At 46.6% G+C, this 23,806-nt stretch overlaps 2 protein-coding genes across 14 annotated transcripts in view; one reads left to right on the top strand and one right to left on the bottom strand.

Annotated features, from left to right (window-relative positions):
- The window catches only part of MYO9A (myosin IXA), a 175,165-nt gene extending 158,821 nt beyond the window's left edge, over window positions 1-16,344 (bottom strand). For all 11 annotated transcript variants that reach the window (XM_030281920.4, XM_030281923.4, XM_030281921.4 and 8 more), the window contains exon 1: window positions 15,981-16,344. The gene's annotated coding sequence lies outside the window, so the exon portion shown is untranslated. The remainder of the gene's footprint in view (window positions 1-15,980) is intronic.
- Window positions 16,345-16,370: 26 nt separating this feature from the next.
- On the top strand, window positions 16,371-22,892 carry SENP8 (SUMO peptidase family member, NEDD8 specific). Of its 3 annotated transcripts, none has more exons than XM_030281181.4 (2): window positions 16,371-16,474; window positions 20,652-22,892. In XM_030281181.4, the coding sequence occupies exon 2, from the start codon at window positions 20,680-20,682 to the stop codon at window positions 21,316-21,318; it is 639 nt and encodes a 212-aa protein (XP_030137041.4). In that variant the 5' UTR covers window positions 16,371-16,474; window positions 20,652-20,679; the 3' UTR covers window positions 21,319-22,892. The 3 variants fall into 3 exon arrangements, with proteins under 3 accessions (XP_030137041.4, XP_041574304.2, XP_030137043.4); XM_041718370.2 differs by lacking the exon at window positions 16,371-16,474 and adding an exon at window positions 17,107-17,125 and having other exon boundaries at window positions 20,652-21,426; XM_030281183.4 differs by lacking the exon at window positions 16,371-16,474 and adding an exon at window positions 20,455-20,570 and having other exon boundaries at window positions 20,652-21,426.
- Window positions 22,893-23,806: the final 914 nt, after the last annotated feature.

The raw sequence follows: 23,806 nt of genomic DNA, 5'->3' as shown, positions 1-23,806 counted from the left end.
CGCTCGTCCTTCCTGACTTCTCTAAAAGACAACAGGAGATGGAACCTTCAGAAAGTCATCAAGACTTCAACAAGACACATGTGCCTCCCCCCGTACCTGAAAAGCAGAGCACATCTTGGCACAACAAAGGAAAGTAAATTATATCCACATAATTATCCCTCCAGAACGCCTTGAAGAACATATGGTATGGAAATGAAACTGCCTGAAATGGATTAACTTGGCTGTGTGATGAGATCTACAGAAGGGAGCGTGAAAAAAACATTTCAAAATGTATTCAGTGTAGGATCCCACAACTAGGCACATTCATCATCAGGATAAGGTAATGACACCAGGAAATGAGCTAAGTAAATCCAAGATGAAGTTTCATTTTCTGAAGTGCATCTGTTTGGCTCATATTCCCCCGAACCTCATCGTTCTGCCATGCCGGGTCTCATCTCAGAAGCAAAAGATGCAAGAACATAAATCAAAACAGCTCCTCCAACGAGCAGCTGTGGCAAACATGCTTTTAATTTGATTGTATAAAAAAATTAACTGCATCCCAGCAGGTCCTTGCTACAGCCCTCCATGACATCTCTTTTCAGGTTGTCCTTTACTGCTGGGTTTGGGGTTTTTTTGGGTGGTGTTGCTAGGGGAAGTTAAACCAGCTGGTTTTTTTCAGAAGAAAATGAGAAGCACTGGACTGAGCAAAAAAAAAAAAGTAAAAGGGACAGCACATTCCTGCAGAGGAGGTCACATCCTCCAAACTCCTTCCCTGTGATCATCTGGTCACTGCTTTCTGTGTTTGGGAATGAGGAAACCCAAAACTGAGGTGGGCTTATCATGGAGACAACCAGCCAACTCAATACATTTCTAGGGATGGCAAGTATTTTTTACACTTCATGTGCCAGCAGCATGAGCAGCTGGCCAAAAACCTGGTTGAACGTGTCCGTGGTGGAATTCTGACTTTGGATCAGGCTGGTAAAAAAGGGGTTAACGTGTCCAAACGAGTCAAGTGGATGCACATCACACTAACCACCAGAAATTCTGTCAGGCTGAGACACCTACAAAGCATTTAATATCAAGATTTAGGGACATTGCCAAAGAAGTGCATGCCTAAATCCATGCCTAAGGACTGTACTTACCAGTTCAGGTATAAGGTGAAAAACCCAGGCAGATGATTACTGGACCAAGGCCAACCAGATGTTAAGAAGTTTTAGTCCTATAAATTCTGCTGGCAAACATTTACAGGAGCATGAATGAGAGGAAAAACCAAGCAAGACCCAGAAATACAGAAGCTTTCAAAATTAACATATGGATACTTTATGATGTGTTCAAATTGAATTTTGAATTGTCTCCACCAAAATTACACAAGTTGATGACTACATTGTATATCCCACTTGACTGCAAATGCTGATCAGGACTGATTTTGTCCAACTACAGCCTCCTACATCCCTCTCCCCTCTCTCTCAACATCCCGTTATGTCTCTGAGGTTTCCCTTCACTCCACACCACAACAGAGCAAACAGAAAAACCGTTATAAACCAACACAAAGATTCAATCAGATGAGCATCGAAGACACCAAACTGTCCATCAGGGCATTGAAAATACAAATTAGGAGAAATACAAAGCAGGGAAGGTCAGTTAATGAGTTTACATAGAAATAGGATGAAGTGAGAATACATACTTCATCTCTAATAATATGATGAAGAGCTTCAAATGTTTTTTCTCAGATTCATCTTGAACACAGCCATGTCATGGGCTAGCTTTGCAAGAGGTTAACAAAGGGGAGCTCTCCAAGGAGTGTCCTGGTTTTATTCTGTGAACTCCCCCATAACACAATGCTTCAATAGGAATTTTGTAAAAGCACAAGAAGCAACCTCCTCCATCTACTAACTCTACTGCCATCTCTATTCTAGTGCTCCCTGCCATCAGCTGCAAGACCACCTCTGGAAGCAATTTTCCCTCTACTTTTTTCACCCAAAAAACAAAAAAATCCACATCACAATGACCAACACACTGGAAAGTCACAAAGACACTTCAGATGAATCCAACTTTAATCCAAATTGTTATTCTCCCTCTTTCCAACACCAGCCACCTTCTGACACCAGCCCCGTATGTCACTGAAGCTTTGAGGCAGCTTAACTCACTTGTTCTGTTCCAAGGCAGAAAGTGCTGAACCTCCAGGATCCCCTCTAGGATTGCAGGATGGACGAGAAGTTTTATTAGCAAGGGCAACAATCTGCTCCTGACCCTTTCCATCCTCCTCCCCTCGCCAGGTCGCCAGATCGTGTAGGCGCTGAGGGAACAGGCTGCACTTATTTCAGCACGGCACTGGAAGCCCTGGCCTGATGTGGGATCTGCCCACAGACACCGGATTCTTTACGCATTTTCTGCATGCACGCCATAAGCAGCGCCAGAAATACTGGCCACGTGGGAAAACAGGAAAATATTTTATTCCTGGGCTAGGGAAGAAGTCATCAAGCTAAATGCAGCTTTGTTTAGGGGCAGGAGTGCCCAGTCTCTGCAACAGGGACGATTCAGGAATGCTGATAAGTCTGTTTTCCATGCATAAATAACCTACGTTCAAGCCCAACCATTTTATCTCAGGGAAGGATAAGGCCCTCAGTGGCAAGGCCCCAATATTTGTCTACTCGTTTATCAAGCAGGAGCTTTATTCCAAAGGCTAATTCAAGTGGAGATTAGATTTCCCGTATGAAGGAACGGACAATAACATCAGATATTCTTCAAACACCAGTAAATAAGATTAATGAAGTGCCGCTGCCATGGGCTTTCACCTCAACAATGCCTCAAAAAAATCTCATCCTGGTAGTGCCAAACAAATCTTTCCAAGGATTTCATCATATTTCAGTGTGTAGACATCACCTCGCTTCAGCTGGCCAGCAGCAACTACAAATAGCCTGCAGGAAGCCACCGATTTCCTGAAAAGAGGGTTAACTGAGAATCATAGGAAATGGAGAAAATTAAAGCTAGGTCTAACATCTTGAGTAGGCTGAGAAGGGAAAAAAATACAGCAGCAGCAGCATTGAGCATGTTCAGACACTTGAATCCATGCAAAATTAAATAAGACTCTTAAAAATCACAGACCTAAGAAAGAATTACTTCCTTCAGCACATCATACCCAGGGCACCTCTACTGCTTTCTCTAGGCAGTTTTCACATACAACTACCTACCGGCAACCATCTAAAATCTTAATTAGAAATAAACCCAGCTCAGTGTTGAGATCCACCAAGTGCATCACAAGTTGCAATACTTTGCATTTAAGTGCACTCAGCTAAAGGGCTAACTCAAAAACTGAACAGCAAAACAGAACTCAGCAATCAGTGAAGCTTCATGAGCTCAACAGTTGTGCTGACTCATCAGACACAGGCAAAAAATCAATTCAGGGCTCTGCAGGAAACAATCTGAAATAAAAATGTCAATTTGATGACTTTACCAAAAAAAAAGTAGGGAGCTTGGTTTTTTAAAACGTCCTAAATTGTGACAAAATGTTGCAAAACAAAGAGGAGAGAGAGCACAGACTGACACTCAGACAGCAGGTGAAAAAAATTAGAAACACTGCTGAAATGTAAGTATTGTAGCAGCCCTCCAAAACCCCAGGGATTGCAGGAGACAGACACAGGACAAGGAGGTGATATGAAAACCATAACCCCATCCATGTGCTGCAGATGCTGTCATACACATGGAATAATCACAAGGACAGGAACGTGTACATGGAATGGAAGCAAATAAGGAATCAGAACAATCTGGTATTTAGAATGTCACTGTATAAATTAAAAATTGAGGGAGGTAAATCCTTCCTAAAATAAAAAAAAGTTAAAGCTCCCTTTCCAGGCACTTAACTCAGCCAGTAGAGCAGCTTCCTTCTGATCTGAGAAGGACAATCTTGACCTGCCAGGACATGGCAGCAAAAGTCACTGCCTTATATGATTTTGTTGCTCTTCTCTTGCACCCCAATAAATCCTCACTGGACTAACTTTGCATTTTTAATCTGTACTCTGAGGTGCTTCCACATATAGAACACTAGATTGCTATCAAGATGTTGACTCCTCTGCCAGCTCAGGATGCTGATCTCCAGTTCCAACCTATTCAGGAATGAGAAAAAAAAAAAAAAAAAAAAAAAAGGAAAACCACCACTTTTCATTATATTCCGAGAGCCTCCTGCAAGACATTTGAAAGAAACATCTCTTTCATATTCTCTGCAGCTTTTCTCTCCCCTACATGACACCTACAAATGAGGAATATCCCACAGCCAAGGCTTACATCTCCTTGGTAGACCCTACAGATCCATCTCAAACAGTAAAAGTGTTCACAACTTCACAAAGGACCTGGGACCTGGGCACATAGATGATACAATAAAAAGGTAGAAAAAGCCTAAAAATACTATTTAACACTGTAAATCATTTATAAAATAACATTAGAAACTCTATAAAACATTTGGAACTGTTCAAGCCCTTTAATTGGAAAAAAAATCTAAAAATAAGAGTAGAACTCATGAGGGTGTTCTCACATCAAACCACCAGTAACATCCTGCATGCTCTCCTAGGTCCTGGTGGCACAATCCTAAACTTGGTGGAGCTGCTCAGTTTTTGCTCAAAAAAAAAAAAAAAAAAAAAAAAAAAAAGTTAGTCTTTCAAAGATTTAGAGCTAAGTTGGTTGAATCGAAAACAAGGGAGAAGCATATATATAGTCAGTTTTACCAGGAGAATGAAGAAGAGGAGGGCAGGAGACTCTGCTGCGCCATAGTCCTGAGCAAAGAGTACCTCTACTATGCCCTCAGGAAAAATAAAAATTTCCTTTCTTGCTGAAGAATTTCCTAACTGCCACACTAAACCTCTGCATATCAGCTCTTCCCGAGAAACCAGAAGTGAACAAACTGTTCTGCTGGTTGTGTCATTGACTCAAAGAGCCTTTCCCAGCCCCAGCTGGGCAGGACTCTCTGGACAGGCATGTGCCTTGCTCAAAGTAGCAAGAAAAACCCTTCTTACCCTCAGCATGAATTCATCAAATTTATCACCAATTCCCTTGAGATTTGGGAGCATCTCACTACCTTCTGTACATCAAGAGATCCCAGAACCAGAAAACCAGCCCTTGCTCCAGGAAGATCCTGGTTCAGCTCCAGCCTGGAAGCACAGGCTGCTCCTTTGATGCCCTGCCAGTAGTGGCCTCCAGTGAGGAAGCCCAGCATGAGTCACAGCACCGGCAGAAGGAATTTGCCAGTCTGGATTGAAACATTCAGATGAAGCTATGGTCTTTTTCTCCCTGCTCTGCCATCTCCCTTTGTGCACAGAAATTCCCACTAATCGCACGCTGCCAGGCAGGCAATCTGGCAAAGGGGAAGCAAATATACCTGGCAGACATGGGAAGGGTCTGCCAACCATGGCTTTGCCCTAAAAACTGAGGCAAGAGGGAATTAAGGGACTGAGACGATCATTTGGGAAGAGGACCATAAAAGCTGTTCTGATTTTTCACTGACTTGCACGAATTCCATTTGGCACTGGGGTTTACTGCTTTCCACACCTGCACAGCTCTGAGCCCAGAGCTTGTACCGTGTCTGCGCCATATCTTCAAATACTGTATCCTCTAATCTGAGTTAGCTTTTACATAAATCCAGGGAAAAAAACTTTTAAACCCATAAGACAGCTCCAAGAAAAAAAGAAAAAAATTGAGCCCTAGTGGCCTCTCCAACAAGGGATAAACACATACAAAACTGATCCATGTGACATGCACAAAGATGTAAGTTGTCTTTTTATGAAAATGTAACATTCTGAGCATTAAAGACTTTAAAAATAATTCTTTTTTCCCCCACAAAATCCATTTTAATCAACAATGGGGCAAGCTATTTCTTTGCTTCATTCACTATCATGACCTACTGCAAGCCAAAAGCATATTAAAGAATAAAAACAGTAGCAACATCTCCTCTTGTCTTTTCAGCTCGATTTGGCAATTCTGGCAATAAAACTCCTAATTCAACATGCTCTTTACTTAAAATTGAAACTGCAGGACATCTGCTGTAGCTGCTGAGCTCGCTGTGCACCAGAGCATTTCAAGTCTTACTCCGTGCCTCTTTAACGTTGGGGTTTGTTTTTTTTTATCTCTCCAGCCCAACCTCTAATTTAAAGGAAACTGTGCTGGATGCTCTAATTGACCCCGTTCTCTTCCTTCCCCAGTTTGTCTCTATAATTAGCCCTTCCCAGAGAAGGGAATCAGCAACGAGACCTTTCTGAGCCCCACCCTGCAGACCACAGTGACCGCCTCATATTGTTTTTGCCCAAAAATCAACAGCTTCAGGACAACAAAAGGTTTAAGAATTGAAAAAAAAAAAAAAAAGGCAAGATCAAATGTGTATTGATAATTTTTCAGCACATTATGGTGAGTAAAGGAGGTAACCCAAAATTTCACCTGCAACACTAATCCTCAGCAGTACTTTGTAACACAAACAAAATACTTGTTTTCCTCAAAATAACACACAGTTGCATAGCTGTACACCCCAAATTCACACACCCAAGACTTCCCCTGTGGATCTCTGCACATGCACCACAGAGGATTCCAATCTCCACTAAGGCACTAGAAGGCCCCACACCTTTTTTCTTGAGAAATTAAAAGGCATGTTGAGAATGAGGAAAGGAAATGCATTAAAAAAATACTCTTATCAGTGAGCAAATGTCACCACTGAGATTTTACTTCCCTACTTGCCTCTACAATAGGTGATTCCTACCAGGTGACTGGAGCTGGGTGTATTTTTAGGTATTAAGGGGAAAAAAAGAAAGCAAACAAAAAAACCACCACACTAGCAGCAAAAAGCCCCAAAATCTAAAGCCAAAACAAACCCCCAAAACCCAGTTCAGGTCCAGATTTCAGAGCTGCTGAGCACCAGGAAGCACAGGATGAAGCAGAAGATCCCAGTGACGCTGGTAAAAACACATGGAATGATCTCAGGTCTAATATGGCCTAACCCAGGTCCTCAGTGCCAGCACAGCACCTTCTGTCTCAGTCCTCCCTAAAGGATGATACTCCAGCTAGCACAATCCAAAACTAAACCAGAGGAATGTCTCTGGTTCGTTTTGAGCTTTGTTTTCCTCCAAGTGTCCTCCCCCATCCCCAAGGTTCGAAGGCAACTCATTGCAATGGGCTGCTCCTGAAGAAGATGCCCACCAGGACAAGCATCTCAAGGTCTCCTGGTGAGCACCAGGTCCCTAAGTCACAATTTTCTGCTCAATTCTCCCACTTGACTTGGCAGTTTTACAATCATTTTGCAAGCATATTATTACATGGTGCAACCACATTACATTAGAAACCAAACAGGTTGAATTTTTTTATGATTTTGGTGATTAACTTCCCAGACTGACATTCTCTTCAAATCCATCAACATCATTAGCTAAGAATCATCCCAGCAGTCCAGAGTTCCAGCCTCTCAAAGCACACCAACATACATACTTGTGTAACAGTCTGGAATTTCAACATTTAGACATTTAGAAAATTAAACTGCAGCTGGCAGGAGTCTTGCTAATAACGGCAGCACCTGAACCTGTAATGATCCTTCACCTAAGGAAAATTGTTCAAGTTTTTTGAATACCTGCCCCCTTGCAGCCCCTGAAGAGCATACCTGAAAAGAAAGTATGTAGATTAATGCTCCCAAAACAGAAAAGAAAGTTGATCCAGTCCTACAAGAAGAGAAAAAAAAAACCAGCACCTTTGTCAGTGCAGAGGATAGTCTGTGCTCAAGGGAAAAAACCTTCAAAATACACAGAAAAACTGCACCCACACCATTGTAAAACCATGTCTCCAGGTTTTAATATCCAATTATTTTTCTGAGATAGTCTCTTAAGGATTCCACTTCTATTAAAAATAGACTCATCACTAGACAGAAGGTCACAATGTCCCCACTACACAGTCTGAACCACGAATATCAGACTGAGTTTTCAAAAGAGTTTTGTCTGCAATTGAAAAAGTTTCATGCAGAGCCACTCCTTAGACTGCAACAACTGTGTTATACATCTCATTTCGGTTTTGCTCCTCAGGTTTCACATCTTCCCTGACAAAACAAAAATGAAAGCAGCTGAGCTGAAGACAAAAAAACAGGAGGAAACCCCTAATGTTGCTAAATCCAAGCCAGCAAACCCTGGATGAGATTCACACCTTCCCTCTGTGCGAACAGGAAAATACTCAAGCAGGGATTTTTTTCCCCCTTGTTTCAGCAAAGACTTTTAGGTAGGAGAATGAATTCTCAATCCCTCAGAAATGGAACTTTGTGCTAATTTTTTCTGCTTACCCCATTTGCTGGAAGTGCTCTTCAGTTTTTTTAATATTTTTCTCCTCATATTTACTGTATTGTTCACCCCAGATGAACAACAATGGCTCTAGAGGGGTATTTCAATCACAAAAATGAAGAAACACAGCATAGGACAGCTGAACTCAGAAACAAAACACTGGAAGGCAGCACTTCTCACCTGGAATTACAAAGAGATTAGAGCCTGGAACAATGCACAAGTCCATGTCTTTTCCACAAAACTGGGGGGAAAAGGAACAGGCAACAGCTGCCAAGTCATCTTTCTTGGCAAGTTATTTCTTAAAGCTATAAGAAGAAGAAATACTGCTGCTAATGTTTATCAATGCTAATAAACTCCTTAATCAAATCCCTGTGGATTGCAGTGAGATCAGAGATGCATTTGGATAAGGGAACTACATTTTGAAACAAGTGCTCTGACAAGTCATGGTGCACTTGGCAACCTCTGGAGTCAAGCAAGGTTAAGCAGCGAGCAGCAACAGGATTTGTGGATTCAGACAGACTCCTGTGTTGCTTTTGGTAAAGTTCATTCTCTTCATAGCTGAGGAAAACTCTTAAGATTCCTCATTATCTGCTGCAGGCACCTCAAACCTGACCTCTGCTCTGCATTGTCCTCCTATCTCCCTGCCTACCTGCCAGGCACGGTGAAGTGCCTCCGGATAAGATTATCGGCAGTGATGGCCCCAGCTCTCCTGACAGGCTCCTGCCCGTGCAGGTTGTTGGTGCCGCGGTCCGGCCGGGACGGAGGAAGCCCAGAGTGCCCTCGCTGCTCAGCCAGACGTTTCACTGGGAAGGAGGAAGCCCAGAGTGCCCTCGTTGCTCAGCCAGACGTTTCGCCGGGAAGGAGGAAGCCCAGAGTGCCCTCGTTGCTCAGCCAGACGTTTCGCCGCACTCCACCAACGTGGGGCCCGAATCCCAAGGGAGGCGCCTGGGCCGCCGCATCCCTTGGCAGCAGGGCTGGATCTTTATTTTCGGATGAAAATAAGCAAAAGAAACAGTGGCTCTGCTTTTAGCATCTCTCCAAATCCCTTTTTTGAGCTGGAGTGGTTCAGCCATCCTTGCTACCACCAACAGCAACAAATTCCACATAATGATGCCTCATTTATTAAGCAATTGATGAATTAAGGAGCAGAGACTGGCTCTTCTGCACTCAAAGAAACCTCCAGAAGGATTATTTACCACATAATTTCCCTCTTCCAAAAAACTAATTTATTTCAAAAAATCATTACTAATTGCTCAGCATTGTTTTAATCAAGCACAACATTTCTAAGGATCCACTGCGGTCCATTTGGTTTTGTTTTTTGGGTTTTGTTTTTTTTTTGCCTAATGGGACCACATTCCTTAACAATTAAATCATTTACTAATTCCTCCCCGGGGAGGCTGTCCTGTGCACCCAACAAGCACAAACCAACCTAGCAGTTTATAGACAAGTGCCATAAAAATTAAAATGGCAACATTTAAGAGAATTTTTATTTTGGTCTATGTATTTACGTGAAGTATGAAAAGACAGTGGAGTTACGGAAGTCTACTAAAGTAAATATTTTCAGTTAACTTGTTTTAAGTTCATCCCTCAAAACCAGCCATGTAGATGCTGAATACAATAAAAGAATTCTTGGCTGTCTATCAAAAGCATTCATAGTCTGAGCTGGTTTTAAAGCTCAGGTTTTCCAAAGATGGATCTATCTGGATTAAACACTCCTCTTCCATCAGTGCTCAGCCATGATACAGCATTATCCAGGATCCTCTACCTTTTTAAAGGTCATGCTTTGCAAGAAATAGAAGACAGTTCAAAGAATTTTGATTAAAAAAAAACAGCAAGAAGGCTGTCAGATTATCTGTGCATGATGGATAAAAGCCAAGACCCAGAACAGGCATATGAAGAGTAACTCTAGGATTCAAGGTCATCTGGGTGATGCCAGAAGTGATTCAAGGCAAAGAGACCAGCAAATAAGACCCAAAAATTATATTGAAACCCACATATTTTGGCTATTTTTACATTTAAATGGGGTAACAAAAGCATTTGTTTATTTTAAACTATGTTTTTACTTTGCTACTTCATGCAGCATCCAAGCAGGACGGGCCCCTGCTCTGCTCCTAACAGGGATTTGCAGTAACTCCTGCAAGTCACAGGGATGGAAACCAAGACGATTTTTCCAAGAGAAGCTGAGCAGAGAGTTGGAACCACCAAAACTATCAGGGGTGAAATGGTCCAGTCCAGCCCTCCCATCTAAGGGGACCACCTATACATAGAGCCAGCCTATCCCTAAGGGTTGTAACACCAACAGGGATTTCATAAACTTCCTCCATGACATGGCAGAGATCTTTAGAAGCACACCACAAGCCAGCAGAGAGATGACAGGAGACCACAGCAGAGTTATGCCTGCATCTTGTTTTAAGTCAGGCATGTAGCTGCAAAAAAAGCAACATAACTCTGTATATGAGTGAAATGAGAGCTGGGGTGAGACACAGCTGGCTGAGCTCCCCACATATGATCTCACATCAACAGACAAAGGATGCAACTACAGAATATCAATATTCCTTGGGAGGATATAGAGGCTCATCTCAATGGGTCCAAGCAAACTTTAAGTTTGTATCTGGGTGCTTAATGCAGAGACAGCACAGGTATCTATACACAAACCTGGATACACTGTGTATCTGCCCAGGATAACTGGCTGCCTTATCAGCTCTTGTAGCTCCTATCTTCTTTGTTTTCCATGATGGCATCAACATGACCCAGCCTCACTGCCATCCTACCCTGAGCATCCTTAGTGCACCATGGCCTTTCCACTCCTGAGTCCCATCTCCCTTGGCAAAAAATTTGCCTGTCTGAAGACCACATTCTGTCTCTTCATGAAGCTCTTAGCACAACTCTAAAAAAGGGCTGACAAAAACCACCAACAGAGCTCAAAACTACGACCCAAGGCTTTGTCTAACCATGGTTTGGCACGGTGTGAACAGCAAAAGGCATATGAAAACCCTACACAAAGAGACATCTCATCCCTCTCCAAAGGGATGCCCATCCATGCCTAATGAGAAACTGCAATGCAAGACTTGAACAGCATAAGTAATCAGAAGGATAACAATAATCCTTCAAAAATAAATCCTTTTTTATTTATTTCATTTTGCCTAGAAAATCTCTGAGGAGTTTCCACCAAACACTGTGGAGCCACTTGCCAGCTTCATGCTGATTATCAGCAAATGGACTTGGACTATCCCTGCTCTCCCAAAATTTACTTCAGCCAGGCCAGATCCTCTTTCAGCTGGAGCCTGTGACTATACCAGCTTAATTAACTCATGGAAAGGCAGTGGGAAGCAGCAGTTTAATAGGGTGCAAGTGGAATACTATGCTCTGCAAGCAGTGGGTCATGGATGATCTCATTCTACTTGGACACTTCCCACTTAATACAGCTCAAACCACTTCATTTCCCTTCTCCTGCAGCCCACAAACCACAGGTGGAAGACAACTGACATGAGACACCTAAAGCCATGCAAAACACGATCTGACTTGGAAGACAATCCTGCTGGGAGCAGGATTTTGGACCAATAAACCTCTTGAGTTGCCTTCTGACCCAGGTGAACCTACATTCCTCCTTCAGAGGTAGCATTAAGATCATGGGCATTTTGTTAGGAATAAAAAGCTATTGCAGCAAAGACATGGAACTTTCACCCCACCTATAAGATTTTTCCACAGGTACCTGTGAAAAAGGGATCCATAGATTCCTTTCCACAAACAGAAAAACACTACCACAAGGTCTAACAAAACTGCAGCTATTGATAATTTAAAAACAGACACAAAAGTCAGTTCAACTCTAAAAATCCATGTTCAATAGCCTCCCTCCTGAATTTTCATATTTTCAGAAGTCAAGTGGTTTGTTAACTTCCACTTTTAAAAGTTTAATTCCAAGACAGAGAGGTTAAGACATGGACCCAATCACAGGAGTAAGATGCATATGCTACCATGGTGTTTGACCTGTCAAACACTGCACAAGATTTAATATTAAAGAGTCACACACACAAAAAAATAGACTATTCCATTTCCCTTTTTTCCTGTTTTTATCCATTATCTGGCAAGAGTTTCATATGTTTGGTTTCTATAGTCTCAACTCTGAACACCTGTGCCATCACATGTATACCCAAAACCTATGGAAAAATTCGGTCTGTGTAAAAGAAAAATAAAATTCCACAAAAACAATCTCAATTCCAATGATCCATAGGTATCCCATCAGCAGCATTTTGTTCTTAAAATTTCATAAGAAACCCAAGCTTTGCCATAATCCCAGCCATCTAACCTGAAAACTTGGCAGAGTAGTTTTGCAGCGTGAAGCCCAAAGAATTACCAAGCTTCTCCCCAGAGCAGGGAAGCACTCAGAGACATCGCAAACTGATGCTACTGCTTTTGTCCAAAGGAATGCTAGAGAAAGTCTCCAATTTGCAATCTTGAACCGTGATCCTTTAAATATTTATGCTCATGTTTACTTTGTCGAGAGGGGAGAAATCCCGTTCACTTGAGAGGAAGTGGAGCAAATGTCGGCACGCAGGACAAAGCCTGAGAAATTCAGATGCACTTTTAAACCTCAACACAAAAAAACCACCGTGTTCCAAAGCTGAAACCTGCACCCAGCCCATCTCAGGGAGCCAGAGTCCAGGCCCAAGCTGGGAGCTTCATCAACCACACAACAAACATGCCTTCAACCCCGGTGTTTTGCGAGCAAACGAGAACGCAAATTCCCTTTTATTTACAAACTGAGGGGATGCAGGAATTTCTGAAATCAAGTTTGACCGGCTAAGATGCTTCCAGTGGTTCAACGACCTTGTTTGCTCTCTCATAAATGTATTTTTAAAGGAACTGAGTTCAAAAGTTGCACAGTTTAGAGCAAGAACTAGAACTGGGCAGAAAATGGCCACACTACACTCACCAAAACCAACCACCACAAATGACTTCAGAAACTCTCTGCTCACATTTGAATGACAGAATCCCAGACTGGCTTGGGCTGGAAGGGACCTTAAAATCTGGTCTTGTTCCACCCTCTGCCACGGGCAGGGACACCTGCCACTATCCCAGGTTGCTGCAATCCCCATCTAACCTGACCTGGAACACCTCCAGTGATGGGGCAGCCACAGCTTCTCTGAGCAGCCTGTGCCAGGGCCTCACCACCTCTCAGCCAACCACTTCTTCCCAATATCCCATCTAACCATGCTCTCTGGCAGTGGGAAGCCTTTCCTCCTGGTCCTGGAACTACAGCTTCTGATGAAGAGTCCCTCTCTGGCTTCCTTGTACACCCGTTTTAGACACTAGAAGTTTGCTCCTGGTTTCCCCAGACCTGAGTGAGGCATTTAAGCTTCAGGACTACAGGACACTTGTGGTCTCAAGGCTGTGATGGTGAGCCCTGGTCTTCCTTGGCAGTTTGGTGGTGCCAAGCTGCAAAACCAGTGGAGGGACCAGCACTGTGCCTGTGCTCCCAGTACTCCCCCTGTTGACTTGCAGGCATGGGAAGGAGCAATCTGTTCTTCCATCCAGAGCAGAATACTGCTCTCCCAGAAATCAAGCAGGGCATGAGGATTTCAAGTGGAGCCACACTTTGACATGAGCTGCACAGGTAACTTGAGTTTCATGTTTCCCAAGTGCCCGAACTCAGGTGCTTGGCATTCTCAGGGGTTTTCCTGCAAACCTGATCAATGCTCACAAAACGCATCATAAATATCCCAGACACAAATAATTTAGGCATAAAACATTCAGATTTTCCTAGTGAAGGATCCCAAAGGTTTGATTGTCTGAGTGGTTTAGTACCAGTGGTTGTGAAAGATGCTGTAACAGCAGTAGTCATGTCAGGCATTTGATACCTTGAATCTGAAAATGCAGCTTCCCCACCCAAAACAAGGAAGAAAAAAAAGCTAAAAATGTGGAGTTTATAAATCATAACTGGAGCAGTGGATGCGGAGAACAAATAATTTCACAAAACAGATCTACATTTAAAATACATGATAAATTCCAATAAAGCTTTTTCCAAGTGCTGCTGATGGGCACTAGGCCTTTCAACTGAGAGGAAAAAATCTCTAAACCACCCTGATTTATGCCGTGATTGCAATAAACACATAAATAAATAAAAAATTTTTTAAAAAATGAAGTTGCATCATCATTGATAGCCCAGGAAACAAAAGCTTAGTAGTTGTGTGCTGGGGCTGATGAATTACCTTCCCTGCCAACAGCAGCCTGACTGACAGCTTCCAAAATGGTTTTGGGGATCAAAAATTACAGCCAGAAGGGAAGGCAAAGGCTGGGAGAGCCTTAATGAGGGGAAAAAGGCATGGAAAAGCGTGTTATTTCAATTAAATAAAATGTAAAAATGAGAAAAGCCATTGAAATGGGTGAGTTTACTCAAGGACATAGGGGAAATCGTGTGACAGTATGGCAAGGGGCTAAAAAGATGATGCTCTTCAGGAATAATGCAGGCTCTGACCTAGCCGGAGTTTATGGATAAGGTCAGATTTGTAAGGTCGTGCTTAAGGATTCACAGCCCATCACCGCAACATCCAAGCACCTCTCCATAGGAACACAACGCTCCCCTGTCATTTCCTAGCAGTCCCATGGGAAAAGAGTCAGGAAAGCACTTGAGCCGGCCAGAAACCCAATTCTCCACCTAGCAATCTATTTGCAGAGCGATTTATTACAGCCTTTGGTTATCGACTGAGCGAGACACCGCGCCGGTTTTCCTCCCGTAGCAGCAAATCTTCCTCTGCCGCTACGTGATTATTTTTTTGATCCGCCGATGGGCAGGGACCGCGCTGCAGCGCGGGATGGGAAAGCCATGATTTCTGCTGAGCTCACGCTCCCCACTCTATCACCCTCGGCTTGGTCTGGGGATAGGAAAACGTAAATGGAGGAAGAAGCCGATCGAGAAACTGAGAGGTGGCCAAAAGCCCGGCTCCGAACTTACGGCAGGTCCTAGCGCAGGTCACGTCCGTGGGGGTTTATTTTTTTGGGATAAAGCAAAGGCCGTTTTGGCTACGTTTAGGAAAATTCCAGAAAGAAATATCGACTCTTTTAACCTGCGGAGGAGCAGTGCTCCCACAGGGGTCCGACGTGCCAGGGTGGGAAATGCCGTGAAGTCCAACACTGTGCTAAGCAAATTCAGGGACAGCTCATTCCGACGGGTGGGAATGGCTGATGGGCGCTCGGGAATGGCTCTGCGTGGCGCACCGGGCTGCCGGAGCCACGGCGCGTCCGCGGGGACCGCGACCCGCTCCCGTCTCGCTGTCCATAGCCGTGGCCTCAGGGCGACTGCCTCCCCCAGGGCTGCAGCCCACGGCCCCACAGGGGAAGCCTCTGAGGTAAATCTCCTCCCCGCCAGGCTGTTTTTTCCATGTTCTGTCTGTCCAACCCACCCGCGACGGGGGTGAGCGGCACCGGGCGGTGAAACGCCGCGCACGGGCCACAGGGGAGGGGGAGGAACGCGGGGCTGCCCCGCACCGCGCACCCACCGGGAGCGGGGAGGATCCCACACCACCGGGAGGACTCCGCGACACCGAGCAGACCCCACGACGCCGGGGAGACTCGCCCTCCTCCGCCGAACAAAGGCTCCCGCCGGCCCCGCGATGCTCCGGCGGGGCTCGCCTCACGACCCCCGCCCCGCCGCTCCCACCTCACGCTCGCACCGGAGGCCCCCGCCCCGCTCCGCTCCCCGCCGCCACCGCTTACCTGGGTGTCGGGGCGCGGCGCATCCCGCAGCCGCCGCCGCCGCTGAGGGGAGTCCTGAGGGTCGCTGGCTGAGGGCGGTCGGTTCTGAACAGAGGTCCCGAGGCTCTGCGCTGAGGAGGGTGGTGCTGAGGAGTGTCCCACGGGTGGGTGCTGAAGAGGGTCCCGGAGGTCAGCGCTGAGAGAGGTCCCGGGGGTCGGTGCTGAGGGAGGTCCGGGAGTCCCGAGGAGCGGTGTTGAGAGGGGTCCCGGGAAGGGGGTGCGGACGGGCGCTCCCTCAGCCGCCGCCGCCGCCGCCCGGGCGCTGCCCGCCTGCCCGCGCGCGCGCGCCGCTCTCACGCGCCCGCCCGGCGGAGGCAGCGGGGAGGGAGGGAGGGAGGGCGGGAGGGGCCCAGGCCACGCCCCCAGGCCACGCCCCCTGGCGTTACGACGCGGACGCTTTACGGCAGCGCGCGGTAACCGAGCGGCGGCGGCGGCGACGGGCGATGAGGCGGAGAGTGAGAGCCGGGGGGACACGGGGGGAAACGGGGGGGAAACGGGGGAACACGGCGGAACATGGTGCAACATGGTGCCAGTAAGGTCCCGGCAAGGACCCGGCACGGGGCGCCATACCCGGGGGTCGCGCCGCCGCAGCCGTCGGGGTCGGTGCTGGCCTGCCTCGGGCCCGCAAGCTTCAAGCCCACGTTTTAAGGGAAAAAAACGGGTAAAATGGGTAAGGGAGTGGAAGTGTGTTACGGTGCTGTGTGTGATCCCTGCTCCCACCCCAGGCAGGCCCTGACCCTGCACCTGGCCCGGGTGCACCCTCTCCTGGCCTGGGTGCACCCTCTCCTGGCCTGGGTGCACTCTCTCCTGGCCCGTAATTCCCGTTTATTCCCACAAAAGCAGCGATGGGATGAGCGGGATCTTCCTGGGGCTGCTGGCGTGCTCTGATCCCGGCAGCGCAGCGCCGGGAGACGCTCGGGGTCAGGCTCGGGGTCGGCACGTTGCTCCTCCTCCGTGGGGCGTGGGACACCTCGAATCGCTTCCCCTGACCGAATTCCCATTCCTGACCAAATTCCTGTGACCTCCAAGTCTTTCAGGCAAGTTACATTCCCCCCCTGTGCGTCCTGCTGCTCGCTGGATTAGACCCTTTCTGTGGGAGGTGAGAGGTGAGTGCATCGGTGGTCGGGTTAAGGATCTGAGCTGGGATCCCCTCGGTACCAATCCCACCAGCGCCTCTGGGACATTCCCGGAGCCATCCCTCATCCCAAAGCGTTCTGGTCGCTGAGGGTTTTTTCCTGTTAAACTCCAGGTTTTGGTCAACCCCATCCCGGAGAGAAGAAACCATTGTGTGTTGTTTCTGTGGTTCTTGGTTTCATGCTGTGACACCAAGAGAGGTTCTGAGTTTGGTTGCAGAGTCTCTGGTTTGGGGAATTTGTCCAGAACAAAGAAGTTTGGGCATAGTGAGTACGGAGCTTGGAGTATTTTCCTCTGATTTCAGCACTCATGGCCTGTTGAACCTTCAGAAGTGGGATGTTCTTGTATCATACAAGAATTATAACCTACAGCTGCAGAGAGATTATTTATATTTAACAAAAAAGGAGAAAGCTACGCTTCCGTTCTGGTTGAATTGTTTAATTCTCTGTGAGTTTTTCCTCTGGCTCTGTCAGGAAACACATAAGTCCAGAGATTCAGGTGTCACCAAGCCTGGCTCCTGCTGGTAAATAGAAATTGATGTTTCTTGTCTGATCTTGCTCCATTAACAACTATCCAGACATGGTATCTAAACCCCATATTTCCAGGAAAAGTGAATAGAAAGTTAAACCAAAAGGTCTTTTACTCTTGATTCTTAAAAGACTAAACCTTCTCTGTCCTTCCTCGTGTTCCCTGATAAAGTCTGGATTTTTTGTCTTCCAAGTGACTGTTTTCCTATTTACCTCCACGTTCTTTAAATTAGGAACAGGACTCTAGTGATGTGTCACCTTAAACTATTCACTCTGGAAGTTCTTAGCACCTTTAATTTATTAAAATAGACTTTAGGAATCTGATTCATCCTTAGTTCACACTCCCATTGCTCTGTCACTGCCTTTTTACGCTCAGTTACTGAGGAATCTCATTCCTTGGCTCTCAAGTGCCTTCAATAATTACCTGCAGAGGGTTATTGTCTTCAATGGTGTGAAAATGACAGGTTTGGGGTGTTTTTTGGTCAAGTGTTGGAAAACACAAGGCTTTGCATTGTGTCCGGACACAAAGGAGCTTCATCCATTTATGGATTGAACTCGCACTAATGTCAGCAGCTAATTTGTTACATTATTGTAACTCTAGTGAGGGAAGCTTGACCTCTTGCCCTATTGATGCAACACAGCACCATTTTCAAATCTGTAAATGAAATTATGGTTTTTGTATGGAAATGCTCCTTTCTCTTTCCCCAGTTTCCTTGTCTCAGCACTGGAAATGGGGCAGCTGAAATCCCTTTAAGGAGCTGAGGATTCCAGGGAGTTTGCACAAATTCCAACTACTAATATGCAAATAAAATGAACCAGCAGGACACTTGTTGGCAACCTCCAGCAAATGTTCCAGGCCTGTGCCAGTATTTATTCCTATTTTTATGGAAACTGAACAGAGAGTGCCTGAGCCTTCAGGAAGAGAGTCCTGGCTGTGGCTGAGCAGAGCTGCTCCCAGTCCACATCGGGATTTCAACACTCCTCAGAGGTTCAGATCCACATCCTGTCTCCTGCAGATCCATCTTTAGCTTTTGGGAGGTTCTCCCAAACAAAGCCACCTCACCAGTGGCTTTTCACAGCCCCACCACTTTGTTTTGGTCCTTGCTGCTTACCTGACCTGGCTCTGAGGGAGCCTCCCAAGGGTTTTCCTTGGAGCTGCATGTGGTGAGTCATCCCACAGAATTCACAGGCAGTTTCACAAATACCAGATGGCAATAAAATTAAAAGTAGTAGCTAGTGGCAATTAAGCACTTGCACTCTCCTTCCTGACTGGAGGAACCTGCCAAATGTCATGACAGGAAAAAAAAAAAAAGACAACTATGTTTCTGTAGAGTGGAAAATTAACAGAGCACGGGACACACGCTTCCCTCGCCCTTAATCCCATTTGGACTGGAGTGGAAAGCTATTGGCTGGACTTGTACATGTCCAGGAGAAGATGAAGCAGAAAGAACACAATGTAAAGGAAAAACTGGGGCATTTCATGAGGACATAAAAGACGTATTTCAGCAGTGCCCATGTTAAACCCCCAGATAGGATGTTTGGAGGATGTCCAGATCTTTAAACCAGGCTATATTCGGGCAGGCTAAGGAGTTACTGGGATTCCATTGGGATTTCTTGTTTTTATACTACAAGGGTTTGCACCACGAGCTTGGAAATAGTTGGAGCTCATTAAAGTCGGAAGCATGTCCAAATACCATTGTGTTTGGCTCAGCATAAACAAGGGCTGTTCCCTTCCTCTGGTGACTCCTGCTGCTCGGCATCTCCGGGATCCACCAGCCACACACAAACGCTCACTGGCTGTTTCATGCCCAAACACTCACCTCGGCCCTTCCTTCCCATGTGTTACACATGGACCATGGCTCATCCATTCTGTTCCTTGCCTGTCACGTGCCAGGGGACCTTGCCAACATTTTTGAGAGATAAATCCCTTAATTTATGCATCCCAGGGCAGGAAGGGTTATTCCTCATGATTCATATCACAACAAGAAGTGTGAACCTACTTCTTCCTAACAGAACACTCCATTTGCTTCATTCTTCTTTATCATGATGGAAAATTGGTGACTTATTTATAGCGAATCATATTAAAGTGATCTTACCGTTCCGAGCTTTCACACGAGGCTTTCAGAAATCTGAAGATGTTTCCTTGCTGCCTTTGGGACAGAGGAGGGAAGGATGAGGCCAAAACCAGTTCCATGTCATCTGTGTCCCAAGTTGTGGCATTTCCAGCCCTGTCCTGGTCAGGAAAGGATCTAGAGGCTGAGGATGCATCACAGCACTGAGAAGCCTGGAAGGGCTGCGGGGTGTCAGAGCTAAAGAAAACCAGGGTAGATACAGGGCTCTAAATCAAATTTCCCTATGGAAAATCTTCTAAATCCTACTCTGGCTATGTAGAGAGTTGTCATACAGATTCCCACGGTCGGGAACTGGTTTGTTTGTGATCTCGTCTTGCTTTGTTACTCCTTACTCATGGCTGTGCCTCCTGTGCTGGCAGCCCAGCAGGTTCTCCTGGAACAGGTCATGCCTCTGGCACAGAGCTGGGGCACCCTGTGCTTGGAGAAAGGGACCATATGTCTGTCAGACAGCCCAAAAAGGTTTTTCTTTAAGGGAATACCAGTGATGCAAAGAACTCTAGTGCTTGTCAGTGCACAGGTAAAACACTGAGACATGCAAACACCACCTGACTTCTGGATCACTCCTGGTTTCTGTGCAGGAACTGCTCTGAACCTTGTTTGTTGTGAAGTTCAGATCCTCAGGTGGAAGGCTGATCTCATTGGAGCCACAGTAGGTTGCTGCTCAACCCAACACTGTGTTCTCCATCTGCTCATGGTCCTGCAAATACCCATCTGGGAATCCTGGGCTCTTGCTTACTGCTGCTGAGAAGGAACTTGAGGTGTTTGTTGGGCTGCATCCAGGTGTGGGCCATATCCCGGGTGCGATCCAATTCCCAACCCTTGTTCCCTCTCTCTTGCAGCTCTGGTGGTTCCCCGGAGCAGCGCAGGATGGATCCCGTGGTTCTCAGCTACGTGGACAGCCTGCTGAGGCAGTCGGACGTGGCCCTGCTGGAGCCCCCAAACTGGCTCAACGACTGCATCATCGGCTTCGCCTTTGAGTACTTCGCCAACCAGCAGTTCCAGGAGTTCCGCCACCGAGTTTGTTTCATCAGCCCCGAGGTGGCTCAGTTCATCAAGTGTGCCCTTAGTCAGGAAGAAATAGCCATATTCCTCCAGCCGCTGGACCTTCTCCGCAAGGAGCTGCTGTTCCTGCCTATCAATGACAACTCCAGCCAGGCTGCTGGGGGCACCCACTGGAGCTTGCTGGTTTATTTCAGGGACAAGAAGTGCTTCGCCCATTACGATTCCCACAGTAAATGCAACTCTGTCCATGCCAAGCAAGTGGCAGGGAAACTGGAGGCCTTTCTGGGAAAAAAAGGGGGCAAAGCCACCTTTGTGGAGGAGAAGGCGCTGGCACAGCAAAACAGCTACGACTGTGGAATGTATGTGATCTGCAATGCTGAGGCTCTGTGCCACGGGTACTTCCAGGGCCGGATGGAGCCTCTGCTGCAGCTCCTCACCCCCTCCTACATCACACAGAAAAGGTCAGAGTGGAAAGCTCTCATCACGAAACTGGCACAGAAGTGATGTGGATGCACCTCTAGCCCCCCAAAAACTGCCTTCCCAGTCCAAGAGGCAGCACCCCCAGTGCCTGAGGGAGATGCCCATGCACAGGATTGTCCCAAAGAAAAAGAATGTAACCCCTCTAGCATGGCTACACCCCCCAAACACCCCATTCCCTCCAGGAAAAGCCTTATTCTCCTCTCGAAATCACCGGCCTTTCAACTTCTAATAACAAGAGTCACTTTGCTTTCAAAGAAACCCTCTCCATGATAAATTTTTACAGTAATCGCTGTGGCAAAACAGGTTGCTAAAGAGACTTCTCCACCTGTGCCCAGCACACCCTCATTAAGTGGCTTTAGCTGGCTCCAGGCATTGTCCTTGCAAGCCAGGTTTAGCAAATGCTCTTTAAACCTGAGCCCCGGGTGCTTTATTGTGGATAGTTCTAGTTTGTGCCTCCTGCTAATGGTATTGCAGCAATGTGGGATTTAGTAGCCAGGATTTTGTACCCTTGAAAACCTGACATTGAGATATCACTGCAAAAAGATGAGACTGCAAAGGAAATGCTACAATTAATTTAAGAACAGGGCAAAATCAAAGTCAGTTTTCATAAGCCAGGTGCTCCTCGGCCACACAGCGATGACTCTTTTTGGTCTCCCACCCCTGCTTGTTCTTACTGCAAATTAAAACCCGACTCTGAACTGATGAAGATTAATGGGAAGCTGAGAAAGCCAATCCTAGGAAAAGAAACTTAATTGAGATGAAAAGCAACACTCAGTCTTTGAAGTTTGGGGCTTTTCATTAGGATTTTAGGTCGTCTCTGTGCGGGTAGGGTTTGTCAGTGCTCCCCAGCCCTTGTTAGCGGTCGCTGCTCATAACACAAAACCAGTTCTGTTACTTGAGAGATAAAAAAAACAACACACCAGGGAGAACAAAAGGACAGAGTTTGAGGTATAAAAGCCAAAGATAACTGCAGGCTTCTTGAAGTACTTCATGCACTTCAGAAAACTGAAACACTTCTCTTCCTGTGCTGGATGATGGCTGGGATCCCAGAGTGGATCCTCTCCTTAAAGACAGGCTTAGCAGTATGGAAAATAAAAATTAAACTGAGATGTTGTTGCAGGATAAGGAATAATCTCTCACCTGGTGAGAAGCAAAGAGCAGGTTGTTCAGGTGGTGTCTAGCAGAGCAACCACACCCCTACCTGAGAAGGGAAATCCGGGTTAAATACAACCCTTGAGGAAGGATTGTTGTTAACCTGGAGCTCTTCACCACCAGTGTGTGCAGCAGCACAGTACTGAGGGGATGGAGGGTTTCACCTTCCCTTGCTTCAAGTGAATGTCAAGGAATCAGCCCAGGCTGCCCCAAAACACCCTCATGGCAGCACTGGGGCCTGACAAGGGTTGGGCCATTCCCCTCCCTGCTAACACTGCCTGGATAGGAGAGCAGCCTCCAGCACCAGCCCTTCTTGGAAAACCCACTCAGCTGGAGCCAGAATGGGATCCAGTTGCTTGCTGAAGGGGATTCCCTTTGGACTCAGAGGGGCTTTGCCAGAGCAACATCACTGCCACTCCCAAATCCCAAATAAAACTCAGACCAAATTGTGTGTTTCCTGGTGTCATCCAGTCCTTGGTGTCCCTGCTAATGCTGTGGTGCAGAGTGTAGCAGCATGGTGGCTCTGACTCATCCGTCTGACAGCGCTGCCTTGGCTGATTTAATCTCCCAATCCTATTTTTAGAGGTTGGCTTGGGCTGGGGAGGGAGGAAGACAGAAGACGGCGGTGGGTGTGACATGGGCAACAGCTGGGGGATTTGAGCAGGGGTTGTGCCCATCCAGCACCACCCTGTGCTTCTCATCGCTGTTTCCAGGCCAGCAAGGTGAGTGTCCAGGGACATTACCTGCACCCAAGGCTTTTACGTGGCATTTCTTTACACAAAGAAAAGTAAGTAGTCTCAAGCAGGGCGTCACTGGGAGAGCCAACGTGCACCAAACCAGGCAGACAGACACCAGATGAGAAACAAAACCAGAGCCTTGCAACCACATCCTGGCAGCAGGGACCCCCCCAAAGCACACTGTGGGTTCATCCCAGTGCTCCTCCAAACCTCCTACATGTCGCTGCCCCCATGGCTCATCCCAGCACTGGCTTTAACCAAGGAGTCTCGAGAGGAGACCACATTCCTGATTCGGGCTCAGCACAGGGACCCCAAGCACCTGCTGCTGGAGGACACAGTGAACACCAGGCTGGACACATCAGACCAAACACCCCCCAGTCCTCAACCTCTAAACTCTTTTTGGGGCCAAGAGCCCCACTTTGAGGTTGGACTCACTAAACACCAACTTGTTAGTTGGAAAAACAACCCTAAACCCATTTGCACCGTGTAAACGAGCTGGGTGAGTCCCTGGCAGGGACAGGATGGCGCCTTTCATCCTCCAGGTCACCCATGGAATCAAAGGCTCTGACAGCCCCATAATGCCAGGGCTTTGAATAAACCAGACCATCCCCCTCAGGCACCCC

Source organism: Taeniopygia guttata, chromosome 10 (genome assembly GCF_048771995.1).
Source record: "Taeniopygia guttata chromosome 10, bTaeGut7.mat, whole genome shotgun sequence".
NCBI classification, from domain to species: Eukaryota; Metazoa; Chordata; class Aves; order Passeriformes; family Estrildidae; genus Taeniopygia; species Taeniopygia guttata.
This window is presented reverse-complemented; position numbering and strand designations above follow the sequence as displayed.

Coding starts and splice junctions, on each gene's coding strand:
- SENP8 (XM_030281181.4), top strand. CDS start 20,680: ATGGATCCCGTGGTTCTCAGCTACGTGGACAGCCTGCTGAGGCAGTCG.